We start from the raw sequence: 26,028 nt of genomic DNA, 5'->3' as shown, positions 1-26,028 counted from the left end.
CATGCTGGGCAAATCTGTCATGGATGGTTGACTCAGTTTTGCAAATGGCAAAAGCTTTTTAATATATATATATATATTAGAAGTAATATAAAATATTATTTTGGCACAAGAAATTGGCCTGATTTTCTATGTGGCATATGCTGTTTTCTTTATTACACCTACCGAAAAGAGTTTAATGGGCAACCAGGATTTTATTTTCCCCATTTCATTCCTGCCCACTGTTGATCAAGCAGTGAACTAATGTTCTAGCTGAGCTCAAGACTGGAGGATGGATCCTGGGAACTGGGGAAAGAGGAATGGGGGGGGGGCAGTTAGGTGAGCTCAGCATCAGCTAGTGTTACCTCACCTCCCTTTTGCTCACATACATGGAGCCCTGTCTCACAAGAGGCAAAAAACCCCTGTGTGTATTGATATGGCAGCTTTTGCAACAGCCCCATGCCCCAGTTATACACATTTACACGTGGTGGCAAAGTTGCTAGAACCAGCCCTTTCCAGTACAAGAGGAGGCTGTGCTTTCAGGCAGAGAACCTGGATGCTGCTTGTATCAGTGGCTGAAAGGATGGTTGGCAATTGGCTGTTTATATTTCAAGAACCACAGGAGTGAAGGAACATGCATCTATCTGCTGGGTCGTTTCAACCAGAGTTTGGAAATGTTACTTCTCTGGAGGACAACTCCCAGATTCTTTTAGCCCAAATGGAAAGGGAATTAGGGCCCATAAAAGTAAAACTGCCAAGTTGTCTGTTAGAACCGGGCAGGAGGAACCATGGCTGTGTGGGAGAGCATAGAGCAGGCCCCCGTTTTCCCCACAGGAATGGAAGGAAACCGGAGAGCCACTGCCAGGAAGTGTCCAAGAATGCAGCCTAAGTCAGGCGTGGGCAGCTGTAAGAGACTAGGGAGCCCCATTGTACCCCCCAAAAACCTCTCAGAGCAACTTTTAAAAATCCTGATTGCCCTCTTGGTAATGTGGGGGTCATTCTGGCCATACCTTTGGGCTCCCCTGGGCCTTTTTAAGGCCAAGAAAGGCCTACTTGGGAGTTACTTCCATTTCACTTCTTTTTTGAAAAAAAGAAAGAAAGTCTTCTCCTCAACCTAAAATAGCCCGGGGGGCCAGAACCTTGACATAAATGATCCCCAGAGGATTTTGGGGTTCATTTGGAGAAAAAAATGTATTTTCAAAAATTGAACCCCAGGAGACCTAGGGGCCACATGCAGCCCATGGGCCATACTTTGCCCATCCAGATTGTTTAACTCGTGTGTGCCTTGTGCAGGACATTAGCTCTTCCTGAATTGGCTTGCCTTCCTGGCTGTCTTCATAAGCAGGAAGCAGTGATGGCGAACCTATGGCACACGTGCCAGAGGTGACACTCAGAGCACACTCTGTGGGCACATGTGCCGTCGCCCCAGCACAGAGTTTTTACTAGAAAGCCAGAGGGACATGGCACTTTGCAATAAATAAGTGGGTTTTGGGTTGCAGTTTGGGCACTCAGCCTGTAAAAGGTTCACCATCACTGGACTAGAGTATTGTTTACAGAAGTATCCATCTCATCCCTTCCCCTGTACATCCTTTCTTCTGAGAAAAAGCCCCCCCTCTTTTTTCCCCTCCTCGACAGTGTCTTGCCAGTGCCCACTTTATCCCCCACATTGGGACTGGAGAAGAGAGCTTCCAGACCTATCACCTGCTTGTGCAGGCCTTGGACGAGATTGAGAGGAAGACATTCCAGGAATGGACCCAGAGCTTGGACAAAGACTGCCTGAAGCGCCTGGACACCCCCCTCCTGATCCTAAGCAGTGAGAAGCCAGGGATGCTGGACATCAATTTTGACAAGTGCCCATCAAAGTGAATAGGCATGAGGCTGGCTCCCTGCTACAGCCTGCTTTCTATGTTTCGCTCTCTAGGCACTTATTGAAATTATTTGTGGAAATCCACTACTGGGAGAGAGTGCTGTTTGAGATCCCCCACTACGTGGTTGAAGCCTATGAACGGAGAGAGGACCTGTGCAACCTCAGGGAGAACCTGTTGCTGGTGGCTTGAGACTATAACAGGTTTGCCCTGGCATGCTCAGCCTCTTAGGAGATGTTTCCAGCTTCTAACCCAGGGGTGGGGAGTATACAGCTTTGTAGATGCTAGGCCTGCAACACTCATCAGCCATAGCAGCACAGCTAATGATGAAGGATTATGGGAAGTGTAGTCCAGTAGGGGCACCTGATCCCTGTTCTATAGTTATAGCCAATGACAAATTTGGTCTTCCTTCCTGCTGCAATGGGCAGACTGGATTGAATTACTTAGGCCAGAAAGGACATCTGTTGATGTCCTTTGCTTAATACCATCCTTGAAGAACAGCCCTCCTTTTGGAACACTGCCAGTGTTCAGTTTAATGTTGTGATGCTCACCATTGCATTGGGCTGGGTTATAGAATATTATGATTTGGAACAGAGTTACTCAGAGTGATGGTCCCTGGACTGGTGCTGATCTATGAACCATTGACATGCAGGAAATACAGAAACAGTTGTAGCCAGTGGGTGGGAATCCCTGATACATTGAGAGAAAAATTGTCTGCCCCCACATGAGATAGCAGAAGAAGCAATTTTTTAAAATTGTTGACTGTGGATTTGGCATAGATGGCTGCATGTTTTCATTTCATGCAAGCTTTTCTGGGTATCTGTGCCACAGCATCTTCATGACAAGTTCTGTGTGGCATCCTTAGATGTATTGCATTGTATTAGTTTATTTCAAACTCATTTCCCCCCAAACCTGGGACTCAAGGTGGCTTGAGGTAAGTCCCCATGATGGGACTGTGCAGATTAAATGGGTCTGCACCATTTGTTGGGAGAATCCCCCTCCCCAAATCCTACCCTGTGATACCCATGATGCACTTCTCCAAGCTCTTGTAGCTTTAGGGTTGGTATGCTCTCAGCTTCAGGGGAAAGCAACAGCAAACCTCCTCTGAACAAATCTCGCCAAGAAAACCCCATAGGTTCACCTTAAGGTGACATACGTCAGAGATGACTTTAAGGCACACAACTTAACACACACTTGGGGTACCAACTGCGCTAAAACCAACTAAGGCAGATAAACAAGCCATGTGGGGTTAGTGGGGTGTAGACTGCAAGCTTGACAGTGGCAAACTCCAGTTTTCCTCGCTTCAATTTCGTAGGAGGGAATAATTCCCTCCAGTGAAGATGGTTTGAATGAATGTACAGCAGTGCCTGCTCCAAGCCAGCCAAAATTCCTTTTGGGCTACTGGCCCTCCCTCTTCTAGCCCTACTCCTCCAGTCCAGGGGTCTCATGTTCAGGGAACAGGGTGGTTGCCAGATTCAAACAGACTGAAAGAGTGGTTTGCTTCCTGACTATGTTTTCCAAAGGTGTGTTTGTCAGAGAGGGGGCTCTCTCTCTGCTTTCTCCACAGCCTTTCTTGAAGTGTGACATGGAGGCGTTTCTCTACTAAGAAAGTGTTGTTTGAAACGAGCTTTGTCTTGGCACTTGTATTTTTATCATGACACAAGTGTAAACATTTCTTTTGTACTTGCTTTTTTCCTCTCGGGAATTAATTGGACACCACACTGGTGCTGTAGGGAAGAAGTGGGCAGCGTTCAGCGTCTATTCACATCCCTTGGTTAACTCAGGCAAGGCTACTGAAGGGAGATCCCTGCATTCAGGACTTTGGTCAGCTTGCCATGCAGAGGCACACAGTTTGAAATTAGATTGCCCTGGAGAAATCCTGTCCTCCTAGCCCCCAGGTTAGTTCATCTGGAGAAACCACTTTGGCATCCTGCACCCACAAACACTAGGGATGCAATTCTTTGCTAAGTTTCTTCTCAAAAGAAGCAGTGAATAATTTAAGCAATTTTCTTCTTGTTGAGAGAATGTCTGGGTTTTTTCCCTGGTTCCCCCCCCCCTTTTTTTTTTTTTTTTTTTTTTACAATTTGGCCTTTATTCTGCACAAAATTCGCACATGGCAATTTTGCACTGTTTTCTGTGTAAAAATACCAGATGCAAAGTCCACACAGGATAAATCCCCAATTAAAATAGCACTTGTGGAGAAGAGGACATCCACTGTACAAGATGACAGAAGTGCCCATCCAGAACTAAGCATCTTTTCAACATGGAGGCAGCCTGCAGCCACCTCCATTTTCGCTGGATTGGTGCCACGGCAACTGCACACTGCAGCCCCAATCTGGCCTTTGTAGGGCGCAAAAAGGAGCTGCAAAAACCTATGAACCAAAGATTTCAGATAAACATGGAAAATCTTAACTTTAGTGAAAAATAATACGCGATGCCTGGTGAGTTTTAGTTTGCTGTGTTAAAAAGATTAATTACATTATGCCACTTTGTCATATTGTTAATAACTTAATAAAAAAAGGGTAAAAATAAGTCCCCAACTACAGCATTTTCCATGCAAGAAACAGAATTTTCTGCTCAGAAAATGCTATTTCTTCACAGAAAGTGCTGTTTTCTATGGAAAATAACCACACGTGAATTTTACGGGAGCCAGCTGTTAGTTTCTCATCAGTCCAGGATTCTTCTCATCAGAGTTTCTTGAAACATGTGCTCTGGCCATTTTCCAGATATTTTAAAATATTCTTCCCATCTCTAATAAGCACTAAAACAGGAAAGAAAATCTCAAATCCTCCTCAAATGGACTAAAGATGTTAGATGGGGATTGACTGGTTGATTGATTTATACTTTAATTTTGCCACTGGCCTGTAGAAACAAATGACAAACTATGACATGGGTATGGGGAAATACCACTTTATTTTGTGGGCTTCAGTTTTCAGTATCCTCAGCCAACATAGCCATGCTATCTGAAGGATTCTGGGAATTGTGGTCCAAAACAGGATTTTTTTCCAAGCTCTGGTGCTTTAGGAATGTTGACTGTGTATCTGTGGAAGTGTACACCAACCTCTTATCCAAAACCTGCAGTCAGAGTGAGTGACTGATGCAAATCACTCAGCATCCAGAAGAATCCACTCCAGCCAGAGTGTTTTGACTGTAACGTTTTGTCTGGCCCTGCTCTGGAGGGGAAGGAGAGCCGACTTGTCTCCAGCTTTCATGCATTCCATCCTGTACCTTTCTCTCTGTACACCAGGATCATCAGCATGCTGTCCCCAGAGGAGAGGGGCCTCTTCAAGGAGCGCATCCGCTACCTAGACAGGAAGATCCAGCCTGGCCTGAAGAAGCTCCACTGGTCGCTCAAGGGGGCAAGTGCTGCCTTCATCTCTGAATGCCGACTGCATGCTAGGGTTCCTCCTCCTGCAAAGTGGGGGGGGGGGGTGATAACTGCAGCCATCTTTACATTCCTTGGCCTTCAGGCAATCTGGTGGCATTGAGGGACATGAAGAATGCCATGTAGAGCTGGCTTTCAGTGCCTTCCAGGGACACAATGAGGTTTAAAAAGTGAGCTCTTGCCTGCTGGTGTATCAGACCACCCCCACCTCCACCTTTGTACCCCCTGGACAGTGAAAATGACAATCCAGAGGCACTTCAGCCTACAAGTCACATCAGCCTTCACCTGCATAGCCATTAGCGAGAGATTGTGGAAACTGAAGTCCTGAAGGGCCACATTTGCCCACACCAGGCTTTTCATATCAGACAGTTCCACTTGGATCTGGGATTTGGTGAGCCCCCACCATCACCCATCACTAATCTTTTACATGCTTTTGAGTTGGTAGCTTCTGTGGTCTTCATTTGTACTGCAGAACTTGCAAAAAGAACCAAGATCCCTTGGTCCTTTTTCATGGCCACTGAGCCATCGCCTCCATCAGGAGAAGCCTCCAGTCTCTTAGGCTGGTTGGTCCTCTTCTTTCCCCTCCTGGCTGCCTGTGGATTCCTTTGTTGTTCCCAGTGGTACTGGAATGTGGGCTTGCCCAGTTCTTTTCTGCTACTTCCCACATGGCTGAAGGCTTCTTCCCCAGGTTTTCCCCCCAGCAGCCCCCTCTTTCAGCAGGGAGTCCCATTCTTAATCACAGTTGGGAGTGTATCCCCATGCTTTCTCCTTTCTGCTTTCCCACAGGTGCATACCATTGTGAATGAATACAAGGCAGCCACCTTGGCGATTGCTCGCAGGGCCCAACAGATGAGTGAAGCTTTGCTTGTGCGGATCACTGGCAAGAGGATCTACAACGACCTGGAGTTTGAAGAGGACCAAAAGGAGCATCGAGAGTCCATACAGAAGAAGCTGATTAATTTCCACGAAGACAGCATCGCTGTCATGCGGCAGACATATGAAGTCTTCAAGAGTGATGGGCCAGAGGTGAGTGTCTGCTTTTAGAACGGTGTACTTTTTCTGGAACGCAGCTCTCAAAATCCTCAGCCAAGTTGTAATCCCAAAATGATACTTTTCTAAGCCCTGGTGTAGCCTTATGTATAGTTTGCTTCAGAGTACATTGGAATGAACTGAGTGACACCAAAAAGAATTGAAGCACACTTTGCATTTATTTCAATAAATGTCAGCAGGTGACACTATTGTATTTCTTCATATTGCTGTAAGGGACACATTGGAATGGCAGCCCTGTGGGCTGAAACAAATAAGAGAAGGATTGCCTTGAAAACAAGGCCAAGGGGTTCTCTGATTAATCTGGTCATGGACAGCAGTTATCCTTAGCATCACTGGGCTAAGTGGCTTTTGGAGGAACTGAGGAACACTGTTGTAAACTTGATCCTAAAAAAGCCTGAATAATATGTTGTCCCACTTGTCTACCTGATGACTTGATGCCTGGTGAAAACCTACCGCATGGCTTCTCAGTTTGGATTTTGTGAGGGTCTTTTTGACAGCAGTTGTACCCCATTGCCTTTCCCCCTAAGGTCCAACAGTATTGGTACAATTAAACCATTAAGATGAATAAGATGATGGAGGATGCCCTGAGGTTGAATGTCAAATGGTCCCTGATGGAACTCTCCAAAGCCTTCAATGGGGATGGCAAGACAAGCCCAAACCCCCTCTTCAGGGTGAAGGTGATTCTGCAGGACAACTATCCTCAGACCCCTCAGGTAAGCCTTAAGAAGCCCACTATCTCTCCTCGCTCTGGACTCTTCTGAGGGCCACTGGCAAAAGATAGAAATCCTCATCTTTCCAACCATTTTGGAATGGAATATAGAACTCCACCCGTGGGCTTAAGTGAATGGTGGAGGATGTGTGTGGGAGTAGTTTTAGAGTTTCACCTGATGTTGTGCCAAAGGAAGCATTCTTGAAGTGAGAATCATAGGTGAATTTTCTAATAACTCAGTCCTTATTCCTGGGTGGCTTTCATCTGACTTTCTCTCTGAGGTCTTGCTTTGGGTCCTTCCCCTTTCTGCTGACCCACCAACTTCTGCTCTCATAGGTAGAGTTTTCTCCAACGCTAGTCCAGTTGGCCAACATGGTCAATGACATCAGCACCCACCTGATCGCCAGCATCGCTGTCTTCCGCCACCTCCCAGAAATTCTTGTCAGGCGCAAGTTTGCCCGTGACCCCATCGCTATTCTTGTGGGTAAGGAGAGATCCTTGTACTCAGTGGGGTTGGCTGTTTGTTTTGAGATCTATAAAGCAGCTAAGATGTTGCTTGTTCTTTGGAGATGGGCCTGTTCTGCATGCAAACCTTGTAGCTCATATGCCTCTCACAGACCAGATTGTCCACCTTGCCTCATACATTACCCCAAACACAGTTCAAGCTTGGGTATTTTGGAAATGGGGCAGGAATGGCATTTGTCTCCAAGACCATTTTTCTTTGTTTTCCTTGCTCCTCACTCATACAACTTGGACCCAAGTAAAAATAATAAAACTATAAAAGGAGCATATTAAAAGCAGAAGCATTCTGAAAGAGCACTGTAGATTGATAATAAATAAATAAAACTTTTATTTTTATCCCACTTTTCTGTAACTAGACAATCAAAGTGGCTCACAACATATTAAAATATCCACATTTACAACATTATATCTCAAATTCCCCTCCTTAAAACAGGATTAAACATGTTACGATTAAAATATCTATTAAAAACACTATTAAAAACACAATAAAAACATAACAAGGACAGAGCGGTGGGCTAATTCATGATGTGGGGGCTGTCATTCTGTGGCTGGGCACTTTAAGGATAAAGGCTATGAAAAAAACCTCAGGAGTACTGAAGGATCTTCACTTGATGTTGAAATGACATCAGAATTGACATGGGGAAGGGTTCTCTTAAGAACAGGGCTGAGAAAAGTTACTTTTTGTATTACCATTCCCAGAATCCACAATGTATTAATAGATTATTGGTATTCTAGGAGTTGCAGTCAAAACAAAGTAACTTTTCCCAGCTCTGGAAAGGCATTCCTTAATTGAGGCTCCTTCATAGAGAAGGCCTTTCCCCTAGCTTTACAATGAAAGAGGCTAAGTCACTGAGTCTCTCCTTTGTGACATGCTTTTTACCTTAAGTTTGCCTGACGCTTTTGACCCTTGAGTTGCAAAAGGGGTATGTGACAGGTGTCCCATCTGGTGGCCTGTGGCCAAGGGGCACCCATTCTGTGAAACCACATAACTGTGAGCAGCCTTGAAATCTGGGTTGTACCCTACATTCCTTGTGCAGCTGACAAATGCTAACAGTGAAGCTTAAGCAAAGGGAGAGGTAGAAACTTAGGGTGGTGCCTTGCCTGGCCAACTGCTTTTCCTCCTTTCCCTTGAGAGCCAACAAGAGTGTTGTACCCCCAAGAGTGCCAGCCCGTGGTTGTCCCTGGGGTTCAACCTGTTCCTACTTAGGCTTTCTGGGAAATGAAGGAGCAGAGGCCCTCTTGGTGAGAGGAGACGTGAGCTTAAAATGTATTAGCCTGAAGGACCTGGGAAGTGGGATAGCAGACCTTCAGAACATCATTAAATGAAGTGGTAATTTATGGCATATGTGTTGGGAGGGATGGGGCATGCTTTCATTTGTTAGTTTTGAGTGGGGAAAGCAGCCGAGCTGAGTCTCTTCCCCGTTGGCCCAGGAGTCATTATAACCATCTTTAGCAGTCGTTGCATACAGCAGCCAACAACTCTAGAAGAGCCAGGTGAGAGTCAGAGATTCTGCAGTGGTCGTGTGGGACCTCTTGCAGACAAGGAGAGAGGACTACTCCAAACTCCAGCCACGTACAAACTCCTTGCTTGAGTCTTCGGGCTTCCTCCTGGTTTTTGTTTTCTTCTTTTTTTTCCTGGGCTGAGGCCCAGGACATGTTCTATGTTATTCTGCTGTCACTTCCCCTATTCCCTGCTGCACAGATGCTAGTGTATGATTCATGATGCTGACTTCACAGTCTCCTGGAAGCTTTGTAAGACGTCTTGAGGAGGGAGAGGGGCTTGAGTAACAGAGAAACTGTACTGATACTTTCAGCCTGGGGTGGGAGCCTGTCTGCATATCCTGGAAGGAAATTTGGCTTGTACCTCACTATTCCTGATGTCTGCAGTCTTTGTTTTCTCCGCTGGCTTGATATCTTGTATGTCACAGAAGGCATGCAATGATAAGGAAAATAATGCAGAAAATGTTTCAGCACCTTCTGGGTGGCCTGCCACCTCCATGCAGCAATGGGCAGTTTCTATCCTGAGTCCAGGATCAATTTGGATCACAAGCAGGAGCCCTGGTGGCGCAGTGGTTAAATGCCTGTACTGCAGCCATTCACTCAAAACCACAAGGTTGCGAGTTCAAGACCAGCAAAAGGGCCCAAGCTCGACTCAGGCTTGCATCCTTCCGAGGAGGGAGCTAAAATGAGTACCCAGACTGTTGGGGGCAAATTAGCTTACTTGCTAATTAGCTTACATGCTGCTCACCGCTATGATCTTTGGAATAGCGGTATATAAATAAAACAAATTATTATTATTATTAATGGTTCTGATCCATAGTATCTTTTTTTAAAAAAGGAAGAAAAATAAGTACAAACCACACATGACAGAGGACAACCTTGGTGGGTTCAGGAGCCAATTTTCTCCAGAGGTCACACAGACTACCAAAAAGCAGGGAAATCACCACAGTAACTAGGACTCCTTTTCTGGTTTTGAAAAACAGGGGTATTAAAGATATGCAGCACTACAGAGGGCCCAGGAAAAGGGTGAGAACCATGCTGAGAACTAATTCCTGGGTAGCTCCAGCCCATCCATACCCCACCAGTGTACATGATGAGAATTCTGATCCCTCTCATCTCATATTCATTACTTTACATGCACTTATTTGAACAGCACGGATCTATTGTAATATGCATGGGGTTTTCTTTGCCCTGATTAATGTGGTGTCATTGGCCAGTTTTTTGTTGTTGTTGTTGCGTGCTTTCAAGTTGTTTCTGACTTACAGCAACCCAAAGGCAAACTTTGGCAAGATTTGTTCAGAGGTGGTTTGCCCTTGCTTTCCTCTGCAATTGGTCCTCATTCCAACTCAGCATGGTGTAGTGGTTTAAGCATTGGACTGTGACACTGGAGACCAGCTTTTAAATCTCAGCTCAGCCGTGTAAACCCACTGGCTGATCTTGGGCAAGTCACACTCTCTCAACCTGGTAGATTAACCTGTAATTTCCTAGGCCACCCCGGATCTGTTTTTTTTAATGCCCTTCATGTTGGCTACCTTCCAGCCCTCTGCTAGCAAAGCCAATGTTAGTGACCAGTTTCGTACATTGATTAAAAGGTCATCAGTTCCATGTTTGGGTTCTTAAGAGCTCAAGGATGGATGCTCTTTGGACCTGGTGAATTTTATATATATATATATATATATATATATATATATATAAAATGACCTTGTGGGAATAGTTCAGCATTTCTATAAGGTTCTGGGTTGCTGCCTACAGACTTTAGATGCCATGGGCTTGGCATGAAGGTACGGCATGTAATAGTTCATTGGTGCTGAGTCTTGGCACCGTCATGGCATCTGATTTCTTTGTCATGCTTCAGAACGGGATGAAGACATAAAGAAAATCCAGTCACAGATCAGTAGTGGCATGCAGAGTAATGCAGCACTCCTCCAGGGCTACCTGAAGACCTGGGATGTCTACCGTGAGATCTGGGAAGTCAACAAAGATGCCTTCATCAACCACTACCGGCACCTCAACCCACTGGTGTCGTCCTTTGATGCTGACACTGCTCGGTAAGAGGGCAAAGAGATGTCTGTAATACCACTGGAAAGAAACAAAGCTGTGTTTGTGGGCTTCTCATTGATCCTTCTAATTCCACAAGTCATATCTTGAGGTAGTTGGTTTTGTGAGCAAGTAGGTTCTTCTCATTTATTTTAAGGAATATACATGACCCACCCAGGGATTGTTTACTGTTGTAGGAATCAGAAAAAAGGGGTTCATCCTAGAACCACCAGTTGCAGAGCTTGGAAAAAGTGTCTGTTTTGCACAGCACTTTCTGGAATCCTCCAGCTGACATCACCAATGGCTATGCAGGCTGTGGGGAGTGGTGGTTCTGCGAGTTTTTGTCCACCCAAATAGGCATTCCACCAGAGCACGACCTTGGTGCAAGCATGGCTGTTCCAAAAGTACATGTGGTCCAGAGCTAAGGCCGGCTTCTGGGGAGAAGGACAATGGGCTAGAAGACAGGAATAAAGGGGAAGCAGCACTGATGTGGGGAAAGGACTATCTGAAAGACAAAGCTTGAGTTGGAAAGATTTGGGGCCAGCAGGAACCAGTCGCCTTCTGCAAGGCAAGCCAAAGCCTGCTGTGCAAGGTAGTGCCAGGATTACTAGGAGCTTTGCCATGATGAATGTCATGGTCTGGAACCTGAATTTCTTCTGTCATGCCATACCAACTCAAATGTGGTTACCTCTAGCAAAACTGGCAGAGGTTTAGAAGCCATGGTCTTAATTCGGGCACAGATTCCCTCCAGGCCGAGTCCTGCAGTGTCTCATGATGCCATTCACACATGTCTATCTTACAAGGTGGATGTTGACCTTGGCATGTGAAGCTGGGCCAAGTGTGACCCAGAGGCTCTGTATTATACACCCCTCCTAAAGTCTGCAGCTGGAAACTCACAGCCTTGTTCCCCGCCCCACAAGATTTGGAGCATCCTACTCTTAGCCTTGCCTGAAGCCAATTTTTGGGGGGGAAAGGGTGGAAGGCCTGTCCTTCACCTTTGTCACAATTTCTCCCTGTCCTAGGGAGGGGGCATTTGATTTTCCCTGGGTTCTGCAAACTGTTGTGGAACATCATTGTGTGCCGCTCTGCAGCTGCCTTGTCCCTTTGCTGGAGGAGGCTGGAATCCAGTGCCGTTTGAGGAATGGGTTTGGGCAGAATGAACAGCAGGAAGAAGAAAACCTGTTTCCATGCAAATGTCAAAAGTGATTGTAGAAACCTAAACTGGGGGGAGAAATGTTGAGAGGCTGAGTGCAAGGGGGATATTTGTACAGCTCTCTCCCTGGAGACATCCCATTAAGAGCTTTGTAAACAAGATCCAGCTGCTGCAGTAGACTAAGCAAAGAGGCCTGGAAACCCATATCCCACCTCCACCACACTCCAGACACTGCCCAATGGGGCTGGCCTTACTGGAGAAGCTGGGGGGGGGGGCATGGCTCAGGCACTTGGGCTGGCCTTGAACAAAATCCTCCTCTTTACCCTGGTGGACTGCCTGTGTGCCTAGTGGATGTCTGGTACCTGGGGTGGGCAGTAGGTGTAGCTGGCCTAATGCCCTAATGGGAAGAGGAGAGGGAGGGGGTGGTAATGGTGGCCCGCAAAGTGTGGCATTTCTTGGGATGACGAGGACCGCTGCTTTTGAACTACACCTTTATAGTGCTTTGATACTGTTACAGCACACTGATACTGCTTTATCATTATCTTTGTCATCGTTATTATCGTCATTTACATCACACCTCTTCCCCAGTTTGGGACTCAAGGCAGCTAACAAAAATTAAAACAGACATAGTGTCAAAGTCGCAGTATACAAAAGTTAAAAAGCAAATAATAATAATAATAATAATAATAATAATAATGTTTGTTTATATACCGCTTTTCCAAATTAGATCAAAGCAGTGTACAACAGGAAGTACAATACAAAGTCAAAATAAAACATAACAGGCCTCTCTCCCCCTCAAGATGGTGGTCAGAAGGAGGGCTTTTTCTTCTTTCAGGCAGGCAGTTGGAGCTTGCCTGCCTCTCTCCCCCTGAAGGGAGAATTAAATCATCAGGAAATTGAAAGCAGTTAAAAAGAAACTATTAAAGAAACCCATTACCACAAACAAAAGTTTGCCACATTATAAATGGGCTGTTTCTCGTAAAATATTAACTTCAAAAGCCTGCTATAGTAAAAAGGTCTGCTATCTGCAAGTTTCCTATTTTTCCTTAGAACAGCTCTGCATGCTGGGATTTGTAGTTTGGCACTAGAACTCTGGCAGAAGAGCATAAACACCTCATGAACCTACCAATCCAAGATTCCAGGATATGCATGTATCCCTGGCAGTTAAAGTGGGATCAAAGTATTATAACTATGTCCTATGAAAGGGACCAGTTTTACTTTTAAAAAGCAATGTATCAAATGGCTGCAAATTCTTCTTTTGCTGTAACAAGAAATGCATCACTTGTTGCTTCTTTGGAATCATGGGGGAGTTGGGGCTGTTTCTGTATTTTTAATGCTTCTGTGGTAGGTAACAACACCAAGTAATCTATTATTTGTGAGTGAAGAGAAATGGCACTCTAAAGAGTTAATGGGAAAAATTGCTTCTGCAAAATAACATTCCAAACTGTATCCAAGACTTTATCCTATTTTTTTTGGGGGGGGGGGGTATGGTTATAGTTGTTCTTGTTTTTGTTATGTACATACCCTCAGTGTTTTTTCAAAGTGCAAAAGCACCAGTCCCTTCCCCAAGGAGCATACAGTTTAATATCAGTATGGGGGGGGGGGGGGGACAAAAAGAGGCAGGTAGGAACAGGGAAAGCGTAGGTGGTTCCAAGTCTGCAGGGCAGCAAAGGAGTCTTTGAGGGAGTAGGAGACCTTTGGAGGTGAAGATCATAGTTAGAGGTGTGTTGGGAGGGATACAAGTGTGGAGAGATAAGGAACTGACAGACAAGGGCACCCGGGGTTTTTAAGGAGGGTATGGTAATGTGATGAGAGCCCAAATGATTGTGACAGCAGAGGGCTGGGTAGGTAGGAAAGGATCAAGGTGAGCCAAGACTAGAGAGAAGAAAATTCTGGTTGTTGAGGCAAGATATGACCAGGGGGACAAAAGCAAAAGGGAAGGAAGAACCAAAGATAAAGCCATAGCATGACTGATCATGTTGTTCATGGATGAGGGATGCTTAAAGGGAAGGCTTGGAATTTTGTCATATGCAGGTCCTCCAGCCTTGGATTTCAGGGGCTCACCAGCTCTCTGCCATGTAGATGTAGAGAAGATTGATTTTTCTTCTACTGGCCTCTTTCCATTTCCCACTCAGGGCTTTCCCTAACAGTTTTGCTTCTTTCTTTTTCAGCTCCCAGTCTGACTGATGGCCACGGGCCTCCTTGCTTCTGGTCTGCCTGTGCAGAAGTGCTGTCCAGCAAGAGGCCCGCTTTCTCTCCCTGGGATGGCCCAGGCTGAGCCCCCCATACCCCATCCCTCCCTTGGCCTTCAGTTAACTTGCTCTGGCCACAGAGGGAGATGAAGGCACGGTGGCCAAGAGCGCTTCATGTCTACACAGAAGAGGGATAAGCAGGAGGATTCCATCCCTGATCCTTTAATCTTTTAATAATTTATTGAACAAGCATGTCGAGTGCTTGAGAACAAGAGAGGAGAAGGAGGAGAGGAAGAGAGAGTCCCCCTTCCATCCTTATCCCAGGGGCTTGCCACTCTCTTGTTCAAGAGGAAGACAGGAGGCTGTGGGAGGACTTAAGGATGCCTCCGCTTGGTGGTTCAAGGTTTGTGGCTGTCGGGAAGACAAGAGGAAGATATAAAAACTGGGTCCTCCAATGTCCCAGTGTCATGGGCAGGTCAAGGGTGTCCCTGGGGCTGTCTGGCTCTAGTGAAGGCTTCTTAAACAGCTGCTGTTTGCCTTTTGAACTTTTTTGTTTTGTTTACAGCATGTTTTACAAGCTTTTGATTCTTCGCATTCTCATGCGTAAGGTCAGTGGCAGAGCAATGTTAAATTTCCCGATTAAAGACAACAAAGTAAAAGTGGGGGCGGAATTAACAGGAGATCAGGATAACAGGCTACAAGCAAGAGCCATCAAGGGCTCTTCTACCATATTTATCCCACGTGTGCGGCATCACTCGCCGGTGGCAAAGTCAAGGCATGAGGCCGCCAAGGCGCTGGGGCTGAGAGGAGCCGGCATAAATGTCTTTCTCTCCCACCTGCATCTTCCTGGGCGGCCTCCATGCATGGCTGACTCAGCATTCTGACACACCTAATTGATGGGCCCCGTGTGGGAAGGAGGCAAATTTGGGCCCAGAGCAAGGGACTGGTGCGAAGGAGTCCTCAGCCCAATCTGTCTCTGCCAACACCTGAGTGTTGCCATTGTCCCCATTGGTGTCTTCTGGGACCATGGATTTTTTTGAGGGGGAGGAGGTGGTATTCTTGTTAGTTGGGTTTGGCTTTGCGTTTCCAGTGACCTGCTGACAGGGAATTAATTAATGAAATGGGAAGATTTAATAAGATCCCTTGGGACTGGAACAACCCTCCACCTGCTAGCCTTCCTTGCTTCAGTGAGCCAGGGAGATAGAGATAAAGCTATATTTCAATTAACAAATCACTTCAAGGTATCTACTCCTGTTTCCCCTAACATTTCTCGTTGTGCAGCCATGGTATGTAACTTGCATAGTTTAAGGACAGATAACTGCACATCTTTCTTTTACTCTTTATATACATCATTCAAATGTACATAAGAGAAAGGGCAGCTCTTCCCTTTTTTTCTGAAAATCATCCTCTCCTGTTCAAACATAACCAGTTCTACTAATTTGGATTGAGAATTCGGTTAACATTCCCCCACCACCAGCCTCCTAACCAGCTAGTCTAGAGCCTAAAACAGCAAATTAATCTCAGTGATACTTTATTTAAAGTCTAGACAAGTTGAGGTTATGGATGTGATCAATGTGATACATTAAAGGACCCAACTAATTTTGTAGGTTACGCTCAGGTATGTTTGAATCGTTACGGTGAGACGAGAACATCTTCAGTGCTGGAATTCAGCAAACTTCTGCAGCATGTCAAACAACCATGTAGGCCTTCCCCTGCAACATGTGTCCGTGTTTATGGGTATAGGAGGGGGAGGTAGGTTCAGAGACAACAGAGCTTAGAAAGGTACTTTTTGGACAGTATGCTGGCTGAGGAACTGTGGGAGCTGTAGTCAAAAAAATTTACTGTTACAAGATCTGATTCAGAGGCAATATATTGGGAAGTATCAGTTGATATGGGTGGGCAATAGCAGAGGGGAGTTTTGGCTTCAGGCCCTGCCTCTAGTCTTCCTGAAGAGATGTATTAGCTGTTTTTGAGCAGTAGCATCATGGATTAGGTGGCTGTTTAGGGTCTGACCCAGCAGGGTTCTGCTTATGCTACATTTATTACTTTCCTCTTCTGCTTTCAGGAATGCTCTTCCTTCAAATACCAGTTGCTAGCAGGATGATAAGCAACAGGGACAGGTTTGGAAAATTTGCTTTGCTGGACTGAAACTCTCAGCATCCCCCAGCCAGCGTGGCTTGTAGTTATATTAGTGTGTGTGCGTGCGTGCGTGCGTGCGTGCATGTATTTCTGGGAGTTGAAGCCCAGAAAAAGTAACATTGCAATCTCTGCAAAAGAGGCCTGTGTTCTAATCCATTGGGTATTCACTGAAATGCAAAATGCATTTGCACAAGGTATCTTTTGGTCAACTCCTAGCAGTTTCTGAGGCTTCCTTGTACAACCCAGGCTTGGTTATGTTAGGAACTGGTAGAGCAGCAGTGACGTTTTATTTGACATAAGATGTCCCTGTCCCCCTGGTAGCTTCTTTGCTGCCTTTTCTTCTGCCCCAGGGGGCCATAACTGTTGTTCATGTGCCTGTGTGCCATAGATACATGGAGGTGGCCAACAATGCCCAGAAGGAGGAGACGGTGCTGAGCATCCAGTTTGTGCTCCTGGACTGCTCCCACCTGAAGGTGGCAGTGGTCCAGCACTGCATCGAGTGGCAGAACAAGCTCACCTACCTGCTGAATGAGATGGCCAGCAGCCGCCTGTGGGAGCTCCACACCTACCTGCAGGATAATGCAGCTGAGTGAGTCACGGGGCCTGGTCCCTGCCCCTTGCCCAGGGCCTGGCTTCTGCTTCATGCCCCCCTGCCCTATCCCACCGTGCTCAGAGAAGGCTCCTTTCTCCCACAGCGTCAGCCGCCCCCCGCAAACCCTGGAAGAGCTCAGCAGAAGCCTCCAGCTCCATGAGACTCTTCAGAATGAATTGCCTAAGATTGAGGCGCAGATCCCACCCATCCACGAACAGTTTGCCATCCTTGAAAAGTATGAGGTGGCCGTGGAAGAAGAGATATCTGTCACTTGCCTCAGATGCACCCCCCCCCCCAAAAAAAGAGGATGTGCAGCCCATTCCCAGTTTTCCTGGCTAAAGTGATCCCGCTCCCAATTCTCTCCTCTTCTGCTGAGGTCGACAGTCTCAGTATTAGGTTATGCACCTTTCTGAGGGCAAAAGGCAAGCATAAATTTGATTGGTATCGGGGGACTGATGGGGGCCTGGAGAAGTGGGAGGGAGGATGCACCCTCTCTATACCTGTGCAGGCAAGGCAGCAGGCATGCTAGCACTCCCCAGATGCTCAAGACTTCCATTTCTTGGTAAAAGAAATCACATGGGCTAAGAGTGGTAGTTTTCTTTGAAAGGAAGGCATGGGGTGCAAGGATGGGGAAATGTCCGCTACAGGCCATATGCAGTCCCTGGGGATGCTGTTGTGGACCCAATGTCCACTCCACTCCACCCCACCTTTTATTAACTGATTGACTGATTTCATTCAAAATGCCCCTCTGCATCCTTTCAAGGATGTGGGGAACAATTTTATTCTTTCTTTCCCTGGGCTGTTTTTGGGCTGAGGGGAGCTTTTTCCAAAAAAAGTAATGACTTCTGTTCACTTCTCATTGGGGGGGGGGGGGGAGACTTCATGGCCTAAAGCAGACCTTAAAAGACATACGGGAAGTGCATTTGTGCCCTGTAGTGGGTGTGTGGGGTATGAGACATTATTTCAGAAAACAAATATTTATTTATTTATTTATTTATTTATTTATAAAATGGTAGTGAGTGGGCACAGAGATGTGTGGCCCGCCAGGATTTAGTGAGACATGTGAGCAGCCCTGACTTTGAAAAATTGCTCACTACTGCTTTTTCTTTGTTGAGGGTGGCCGTGGGGAGAGGGTTGAACTTTTAAAAATTGTCTTTTTGAAGCTCAGCTTCCAGTCACCCCTGGGTTTAGAAAAAAATGCAGAAAATTGCCTTTATAGAGGGGATGCAGCCTGCAGAGGAGGTCTTGAGTGGTGGTGCACTTGGTCTGCAAACGTGGCCACCCTGCTGTATAAAGACTTCTTTCAGACCCTCCTGTTGCTCTAAGACCCACCCTTCTGCTATGATGTTTCCCTCTGTCATTTCTTGTTCCTCTTCTCTTCCTCTATTCCAGGTTCTGCAACTGTTGGGAGACCCAGAGTGGCTGGCCTTCCAGCAATGCATCCTGGACAGTGAAGTCATGCTCAAGAAGCACAAGGAAAAGTTCAAGACAAATCTGATCCATTGTGCAGATGACTTGAAAAAGAAGGCCCAGAGTCTCCTTCAAGACTTCAGCACCAATGGTGAATGGCCAAACAGAACACAGTCTCTCCTCCTTTGCCCTGCGATGGTTAAAATTCTGTCCCTGGGAGTATTGTCCCTTTCTTCTGGGAACACCTTGCTTTCTCATGTTTGAAACCTCAGCCTTGGTTTGCTTGTTTCAAAACTCTTGGCAAAATCTGTAAGGTAGCCAGGGTTTGATTGCAGCCAGCTCCCATTATTTTGTAGCCATTGGCAATTATCACTTAATAGCCTGTAGCCAGCATTTTGGCTGGTAAAGGCATGTCCTGGTTCTGTTGCCTGTGGACTGCAAAAGAGGCTTATAGCTTGATCCTGGGTATGTTTATTCAACTTACAATATTTAGGAAGTAAAAGGAGACGCTGCTATCACATCCAGCCTATTCTCAGGTAGACTGAAGGAACAATCCACTACACATGGGTTGTGTCCATGTGCCAACTGCTCAAAGCAGGATTAAAGAATTCTAACCCGATGTTACCATTGCCCTCAACCACCAGCCCCCCTCTGTTTTATTTTCCTGCCTTGCCAACTGGTTGATTTTTTTCTTTGCCTCCCCTTCTGTCTATAGGAATCTTGTTATTTAGGAAAGATTTGGTAGCTAGTTAGGCTTCAGAGGCAGTCATGTCTGATCCTCTGCAGTCACTTTTAATTTGCTCTGGCAGCAGCCATTTTGAGAGCAAAAGATGAAGATAGTTATATTGGCCAAGGACCAAACAAGTGTGTGTGTGTGTGTGTGTGTGTGTTTAAGAGAGAGATGAAGGCTGGGAGGCAGTGCTACAGCCCTTTTTGTTTCTGATCTGGAGACAGTCCAAAAAGAAAGGGTGCAAAGCTATATTTAGCTACATTATCTTATTTGGCCCATGACCTTGTTTATTTCCAAGGAAAACATGCACGTGACCAGATGTGACCAAGTGTATGTGTCTCCCATGTGCTTTTCTCATGTTGTCTCTCCTCCCTGGCTACTACATGGCACAGTTCCTGGGAGGTTTCATTTCTATAAGAGCAGGATAATGTAAGATTCCCTTGACCTTCATGGTTGGTTTCTTAAACCCACAGGTTGGTCATGTACCATTGTCCAGCATTCTCAGATTTTTGAATCTCAGGAATCAACTCTGCCCCCACCCACCCAAGATGAGACCCAAACCCAACACTGTAGACCTTCATTGCTGCTTTCTTTAAGAATCCTTATTCCCAGGGATTGAAGGGAGGAGGAAGGAAGGAAGGAAGGAAGGAAGGAAGGAAGGAAGGAAAGAAGGGACTTATATTCATTAGGCTCTATTTGTTTTGTTTTGTTTTCCTCCATTAGGTCCTTTCACCAGTGCCTTGTCTGCTGATGCAGCCCTAGACCAAATTGCAGCCATGAGGCAGTTGCTGGCCAAATTGAAGGAGGAAGAGAACACTCTTCGCTCTAACCTGGGCATCTTCAAGATTGACCAGCCTGCCTCCAAAGACCTTCAGAAGTTGGAGAGAGTAAGATGGCTTCCCTTCTCATTCTTGCTAAGAGAGAGAAGGTTTACCCTGAACCACTTGATCTGTATCATTCAGTTTTATAACAGCAGAGAGAGAGAAAGAAATTATAACTCCTAGTGTAGAACTGGAGGTGATCTCACCAAGTGCTGACCTCTTCTGTGTGTTCTGCAGGAGCTGGACTACACTCAGCAAGTGTGGGAGATTACAAAGGAGTGGGAGGACCACTGAAATGAGTGGAAGAATGTAAGCTTCAAGACTCTGAAGACAGAAGTGATGGAGAACACGGCCTTTGCACTTTTCCGGCAGCTGAATAAGCTGAGTAAGGAGCTGAAGGTAAGTAGAAACAGCAGGGGTATGCGTGTGTTCTGGGTGTTACTCAGGAAATTATCAGGGATATAGAAATCATTTTCTCATATGAGAGGAAGCCCTTATTAGGAACTGAAAAAACATTTTGCAGGACAGGACAGCTTCTCTTTTCTTTCCTGTGCTCCCTGTGTAAATGAAACCATCCCCCAGGCATCCTTCGGCCTATTACAGTTCACGTTCCGTAGATCTGTGTTGCGTCCTCTCCTTGGGAGTAGAGGCAGATGCAACAAAACAGGTGCTGAAGAGTGTGACAGATTATGTCTTTCAGTTTTCCACCATTTAATCTTTTAACTCTCTGGTTTTGTTTTATTTTTGACACAAGGATCGGAACTGGGAAATAATTGAGACCTCCATGTCAAAGATCGAACAGTTTAAGGGGACAATGCCCTTGATCACTGACCTTAGGAATCCAGCCTTGTGGGAAAGGTGGGCAGCTTGACTCCTGCTTATGTTGGCCTTTTAGAAAGGGTTAAAGGCTGGTTCTGGGAGGCATCTCTAAGGGTTCTGTGGAAGGTATATGGTCAAGGGCTCAGTGGAAAGTATAAATACTTGCTCCACCTTGTGGCAGAGGTTACTTAATTGTATTGTAAGATGGGTGGGGCAGTTTAAATCTCCCACACTTACCTGTTGTTGTTGCTTTGGGATGTCTTTCTGTATCCACCATGTGTCCTCAAAAGGATTTGCCTGCAGCAGGAGCACCAGAGTGAGGAAAGCAGTATCTCTCATTATTACTAAAATACTGGGGGGTGGGGGGGGGTCAAATACAGGGGAAGACTGTCAGACTGAGGAAAGAGCTTTCCTGACCTGCTTGTGGACAAAGAGGGTGCCAGAGTGAAAGGGAGGAGAAGATCTTCAGAAATACTTCTGCACCCTGGGAAAGTTGGAGCCTGACCAGCTGTTTTTCTGTAGACACTGGGATCAGGTGAAGGATCTGGTCCTCCGTACATTTGAACAGGATGCCGAGGATTTCAGGCTGGAGAATATCATTGAGCTGGGCCTGGATAAACATGTGGCGAAGATTGGTGAGATCTCTGCCTCGGCCACCAAGGAGCTGGCAATTGAGCAGGTGAGGTCTGCTGTTTGCTGCTGTTGGGCCACTTGCGTAAAGACCAACCAGAAGGCTGAGATTGAATGCCATTTTCAGGACCCAGGGAGACCTAGTTTGTCCTCCCTGATTCTCCCCCACCCTCAAGTAGGTCCTGATTTACTACTAGAGTGCACATCTGTGCTGAGTCCAACATCTCTCCACATAGCCACCTACCATATCCTCTGCCTATCTGACGCACTGCATTTTTATCCTCCTTGCAGGCTCTCATAAACATTGGCAAGACATGGAAAACTACCTCCTTGGACATTGTGCCCTACAAGGATAAGGGACACCACCGAATCCGGTAGGTCTACAAGGTACACCCCAGCCCACGAATAAGAGCAAGGTGGTAGCATACTCTTAACACAGTAATGTTTGTCACAGCTATCTTGGGCATCTTGAAATGCATTCTGCATGGGGCTATCTCTGGGAACTTCAACTGTCCCAAATATGCCAGTGTGTGGATCTTAGTGGGTGACCTTGCCATATGGACATATTGTTCATTTTACTGCAATTGAGCTGCCTTCCCATTATTGTCTGGGCACAGTTCAAAGTTCTGGTTATTAATTTCTGTAAAGCCCAAACTTGTTTTGGATCAGACAGGATAGGAAAGGCCCAATTTATCTCCTTCTTAGCCTGCTTGATCTGTATGATCCATATGAGAGATTTCTTTTCTTTGTGTTCTGACCATGGTGTGAAAGCACAATTTGGCTAGAGATATGAATTATTTCATTATTGTGAAATGAGTATTTTCAAAAGTTCTTTCTGCTAGGTGAGATTACAAGAGATTTTGTTTATTTTTATTGTTGTTCGTTTCAAGACTTTCTGCAAAAAAATTGTTTGCAGACCAAAAAATGGTGTTTCTGCAAAGATGCTCCTAAATAAATAAATAAATAAATAAATAAATTTTGCAACACTGTGCTGCTTTCTTGATGGAGTGTCTCAACATATCAAGAGTCATAGAGGATGAGAAAATGTGTCAATATTCTTTATGTTTGGCTGTGGAAAGGTTTTTCAGTCAGTATCAGAAAGCAGAAGGGCAAAAAGTTCTTCTGAAGATATTTATGCTTCAAGGAAAGGGGAAAAGACTGTGTTCAGAACGAGTCTGTCCCCCACCCCAAGAAGGAGAATAATGCCTGCAGCAAATCTAGGCTTTTGCAGAACACTCAGACCTCAAGGGCTATATTGGCAGAACTTGAAGGAGAGAGAGTAGGGGACATTCCAGCAGGATTTGTAGAAGCCGGGGTTATAGCAGGAACCCTGTTTCCGCCACATGCTTCACAGGCAGAGCCATGCTTTGTGCTTGGTTCCCATCCAACCTCCTCCAGCAGTCATTGGGGAGGGCTTTGGAATCCTGTGCTCTTGAGCTTCCAGTCTTGGAAGCAGCAGGAATAGTTGAGATGGCCATAAGAAAAATGCCAGATCCCATGATTAGGCCGACCAAAAAGGCACCAAAACATGTGCATGTATTTGTGATCTTCAGAACTCTTAATAAGGCAAGGTGCCCCAATGATGGAGAAGCTGGGCTCTTCAAACAGAATGGAGACAGTTCTGAATTAACACTGTTCTTTTGTATTTTTAAAATGGAGATTCAAAGCTTTTTCCTTTTCCTCTTTACAGCAAACCCAGGGGCTATTTGGGTGAAATCTAATACTGTAATATCACATCACATGATTAGCCCATCTGAGAGTTTGTAGACTCTTCTTCTCTATATGTCAAGATGACATGCAGATTAGATGACTTAAATCAACTCTCCCTCCTTTTCTCCTTCGCTTTCCAGCCTACATTTTGTAGCATCTTGCCTGATAAAGAGATCTGAAGATCTCAAAAGCTAAATCCATTTTGGTGCATTGTTGGTTGCTTGATAAATGTATGGATCATGAACTCCCTGTCTCTGCAGAGGTACAGAGGATGTCTTCCAAGCCCTGGAAGATAACCAGGTGGCCCTATCCACAATGAAGCCCTCATGTTTTGTGAAGCCCTTCGAGAAGGAAGTGGACCGTTGGGAGCGCTGCCTCTCGCTCATCTTGGAAGTGATTGAGATGCTGCTTGTCGTGCAACGACAATGTATGTACATGGAGGTGAGGCAGCCATCTGACAGACTTCCATGGCTAGTTTTGTCTCTTTCCTTTAATAGACATCTCTGCCAGTGTCTTTTTACAGGGGCAGAAAGCTGTCTTGGTGGCAGGAAGAGTCTTTTTGTGACTTCTTGTTAGAAGTGAGCATCTCTCTCCTTGGGATCTAAAGAGCAGATCTCTCTTGGTGATAACAAGTGTGCCTCTTAATAAATATAAAGTGTTAGCAAGTCACAGGAGTGGTCACTAGTGGATGCCACAGTGACAGCTGTTGCCCATTTCTGTGGAAAGAGTAAAGAGACTCCCTAGTGAGAACCATTCTCTTCCTTTATGTTCCTGTGACCATTTTTATTAGTCTCCCATTGCAACCTGGAGAGAGAAAAATTACCCAGAGTCCTTAGAGCATGTTGGAGGCATGCCATATAGAATTCTGGGAATGGGAAATTTGACCCTTCTTTGAGGGATGCTATCCAGCTCCTTCTCATCCCAGTCTGAAGCGCTTATTTGTCAATCCTTATCATTGTCACTGTGGAGAAGGAGATCTGGTGCCTGGTGACCCTTAGGCCAAAGGTGAAAAAGAACCTTTGCTTTGGCATCAAGTGATATCCATCTTACCTCTCTCCTTTTGCATTCTGTCACCAGAACATCTTCTTGGGTGAAGACATCCGCAAGCAGTTGCCTAGTGAGTCAGCTTCTTTTGACCAAATCAACAGCAGCTGGAAAACCATCATGGACCGCTTCGTCAAGGACAACAATGCTTTACGGGCCACCCATTTCCCAGGTTGCTGCTGCACGTTTCCATCATATCGGAGGACATGTGCAGGGGTGCAAGGGGAGGGACCATAACTCATGGCAGGGTGGGGGGCAGGGGGAAGAGCACATGTTCTGTGTTTGTTGCCAAGGAGGAATCTGCATAGTTTGGAAAGAAATGGAGATGGCAACAATGGAGAGGGTGTTCTTGTGAGTCCTAGCATCATTTTCAACCCTCAAGGCATAAAGGTTTTGAGAAAGGGGTGGAGGTGGAGTCACCCACCATTTTGAAGCCTCTTCTGGCATCTATCATTTTGAGATCAGCTAAATGCAGCCATCCTGTCTCAGTCCATGTCCATTCCTGTTGGAATTTTTTAGTGTCTTTGGGGCCTTCCCCTGAAATAGTGGCTGTCAGAGCAGCTTGATGGCCCCAAGACATAAGATGGTTTCTTCTGTTCATAGGGAGGGGAGTTGTTTGGTTCTGGAGGGTTACTGTGGAATTTACTGTGTTCTAAATGAGGAATAGTTTGGAAAGGGTGCGTGAGTACAGCAGGAGCAGGTGGGCAAGAGATGGAATGTGGCTGGAGGGGCTCATCATCATCATCATCATCATCATCATCATCATCATCATCTGTTGCTGTTACTCCTAATAATCATGGTCTTGTGGTGGGGCAATGGCTCCCTTGTGATTTATTCTGGGATCCTTCCTCCCCACAGGACTACTGGACAGGCTAGTGGAAATGAATGCTTCCCTAGACGAAATCCAGAAGTCTCTTGACATGTACCTGGAGACCAAGTGCCACATCTTCCCTCACTTCTACTTCCTGTCCAACGATGACCTTTTGGAAGTCCTGGGTCAGTCACGCAACCCAGAAGCTGTCCAGCCCCACCTGAAAAAATGCTTTGATAACATCAAATGCCTCAAGATGCAGAAGGTATGACTCTGGATTCCCAGTGGGCACTCCACCTCTGCCCAGCCTGCTCCATTTTGCCCCTTAGTATCTTTTTATGGGCATTTCCTTCTGCTAAATGCAGCAACTAATTCAGTGTTAGAGGTCTCCTCGTGTTGGGGCTGTTGTGGGGGGAGGAAAACTAGCCAAAGCCATCCCTTCCTACCTTGCTGGTGAGAGCTGAAGACTCTTTGTGGTCTGCACTTTTTTGTTCTCAGACTGGCCTGACAAACCGATTTGAAGCCTTGGGCATGTTCTCCTTGGATGGTGAATATGTAGATTTCACACACTCTGTGCTATTAGAGGGACCCGTGGAGGTGAGTCCTGTTTTTTTCCCTTCCTTTCTCTTGCCTAGCAAACATTTCGCAAGGTAAGTTTGATTCTCCATTACAGAAATGCAAACTATACTGTCAGCTCAAAATCCATACTGTATATATCCAAAATCCTTTTATTAGGATAACCAAAATAACATAAGTATGTAGAGTGACCTTGTTGCACCTTTGAGAGTAACTGAAAGAAAGAAGTTGGCAGCATGAGATTTTGTAGACTGAAGTCTACTTCCTCAGATGCATTTGGGTAACATAAATAAATTAACATAAAACAGCATGGAATCTTTTGAAATCTTCAGATCTCCTCATCAGGTAAGAGGCTGA

The 26,028-nt window shown here is 45.7% G+C and overlaps 1 protein-coding gene across 1 annotated transcript in view; it reads left to right on the top strand.

Moving 5' to 3' along the window:
• Positions 1-26,028, top strand: part of DNAH2 (dynein axonemal heavy chain 2) — a 161,737-nt gene that overhangs the window by 74,829 nt on the left and 60,880 nt on the right. The window contains 19 exon segments of the mRNA XM_089481030.1: positions 1,612-1,826; positions 1,898-2,044; positions 5,089-5,242; positions 6,013-6,252; positions 6,804-6,989; positions 7,322-7,469; positions 10,863-11,055; positions 16,917-17,117; positions 17,224-17,386; positions 18,513-18,681; positions 19,984-20,147; positions 20,319-20,480; positions 20,836-20,939; positions 21,423-21,579; positions 21,822-21,904; positions 23,501-23,681; positions 24,318-24,456; positions 25,143-25,360; positions 25,594-25,692. Coding sequence (XP_089337156.1) covers positions 1,612-1,826; positions 1,898-2,044; positions 5,089-5,242; positions 6,013-6,252; positions 6,804-6,989; positions 7,322-7,469; positions 10,863-11,055; positions 16,917-17,117; positions 17,224-17,386; positions 18,513-18,681; positions 19,984-20,147; positions 20,319-20,480; positions 20,836-20,939; positions 21,423-21,579; positions 21,822-21,904; positions 23,501-23,681; positions 24,318-24,456; positions 25,143-25,360; positions 25,594-25,692 — 3,123 coding nt within the window.

Source organism: Sceloporus occidentalis, unplaced genomic scaffold (assembly GCF_023333645.1).
Source record: "Sceloporus occidentalis isolate IW3139 unplaced genomic scaffold, rSceOcc1.0.p SCAF_14, whole genome shotgun sequence".
In the NCBI taxonomy this organism is placed as follows: domain Eukaryota; kingdom Metazoa; phylum Chordata; class Lepidosauria; order Squamata; family Phrynosomatidae; genus Sceloporus; species Sceloporus occidentalis.
Note: the sequence above shows the minus strand (reverse complement) of the source record. Positions and strands in the feature narration are given on the sequence as shown.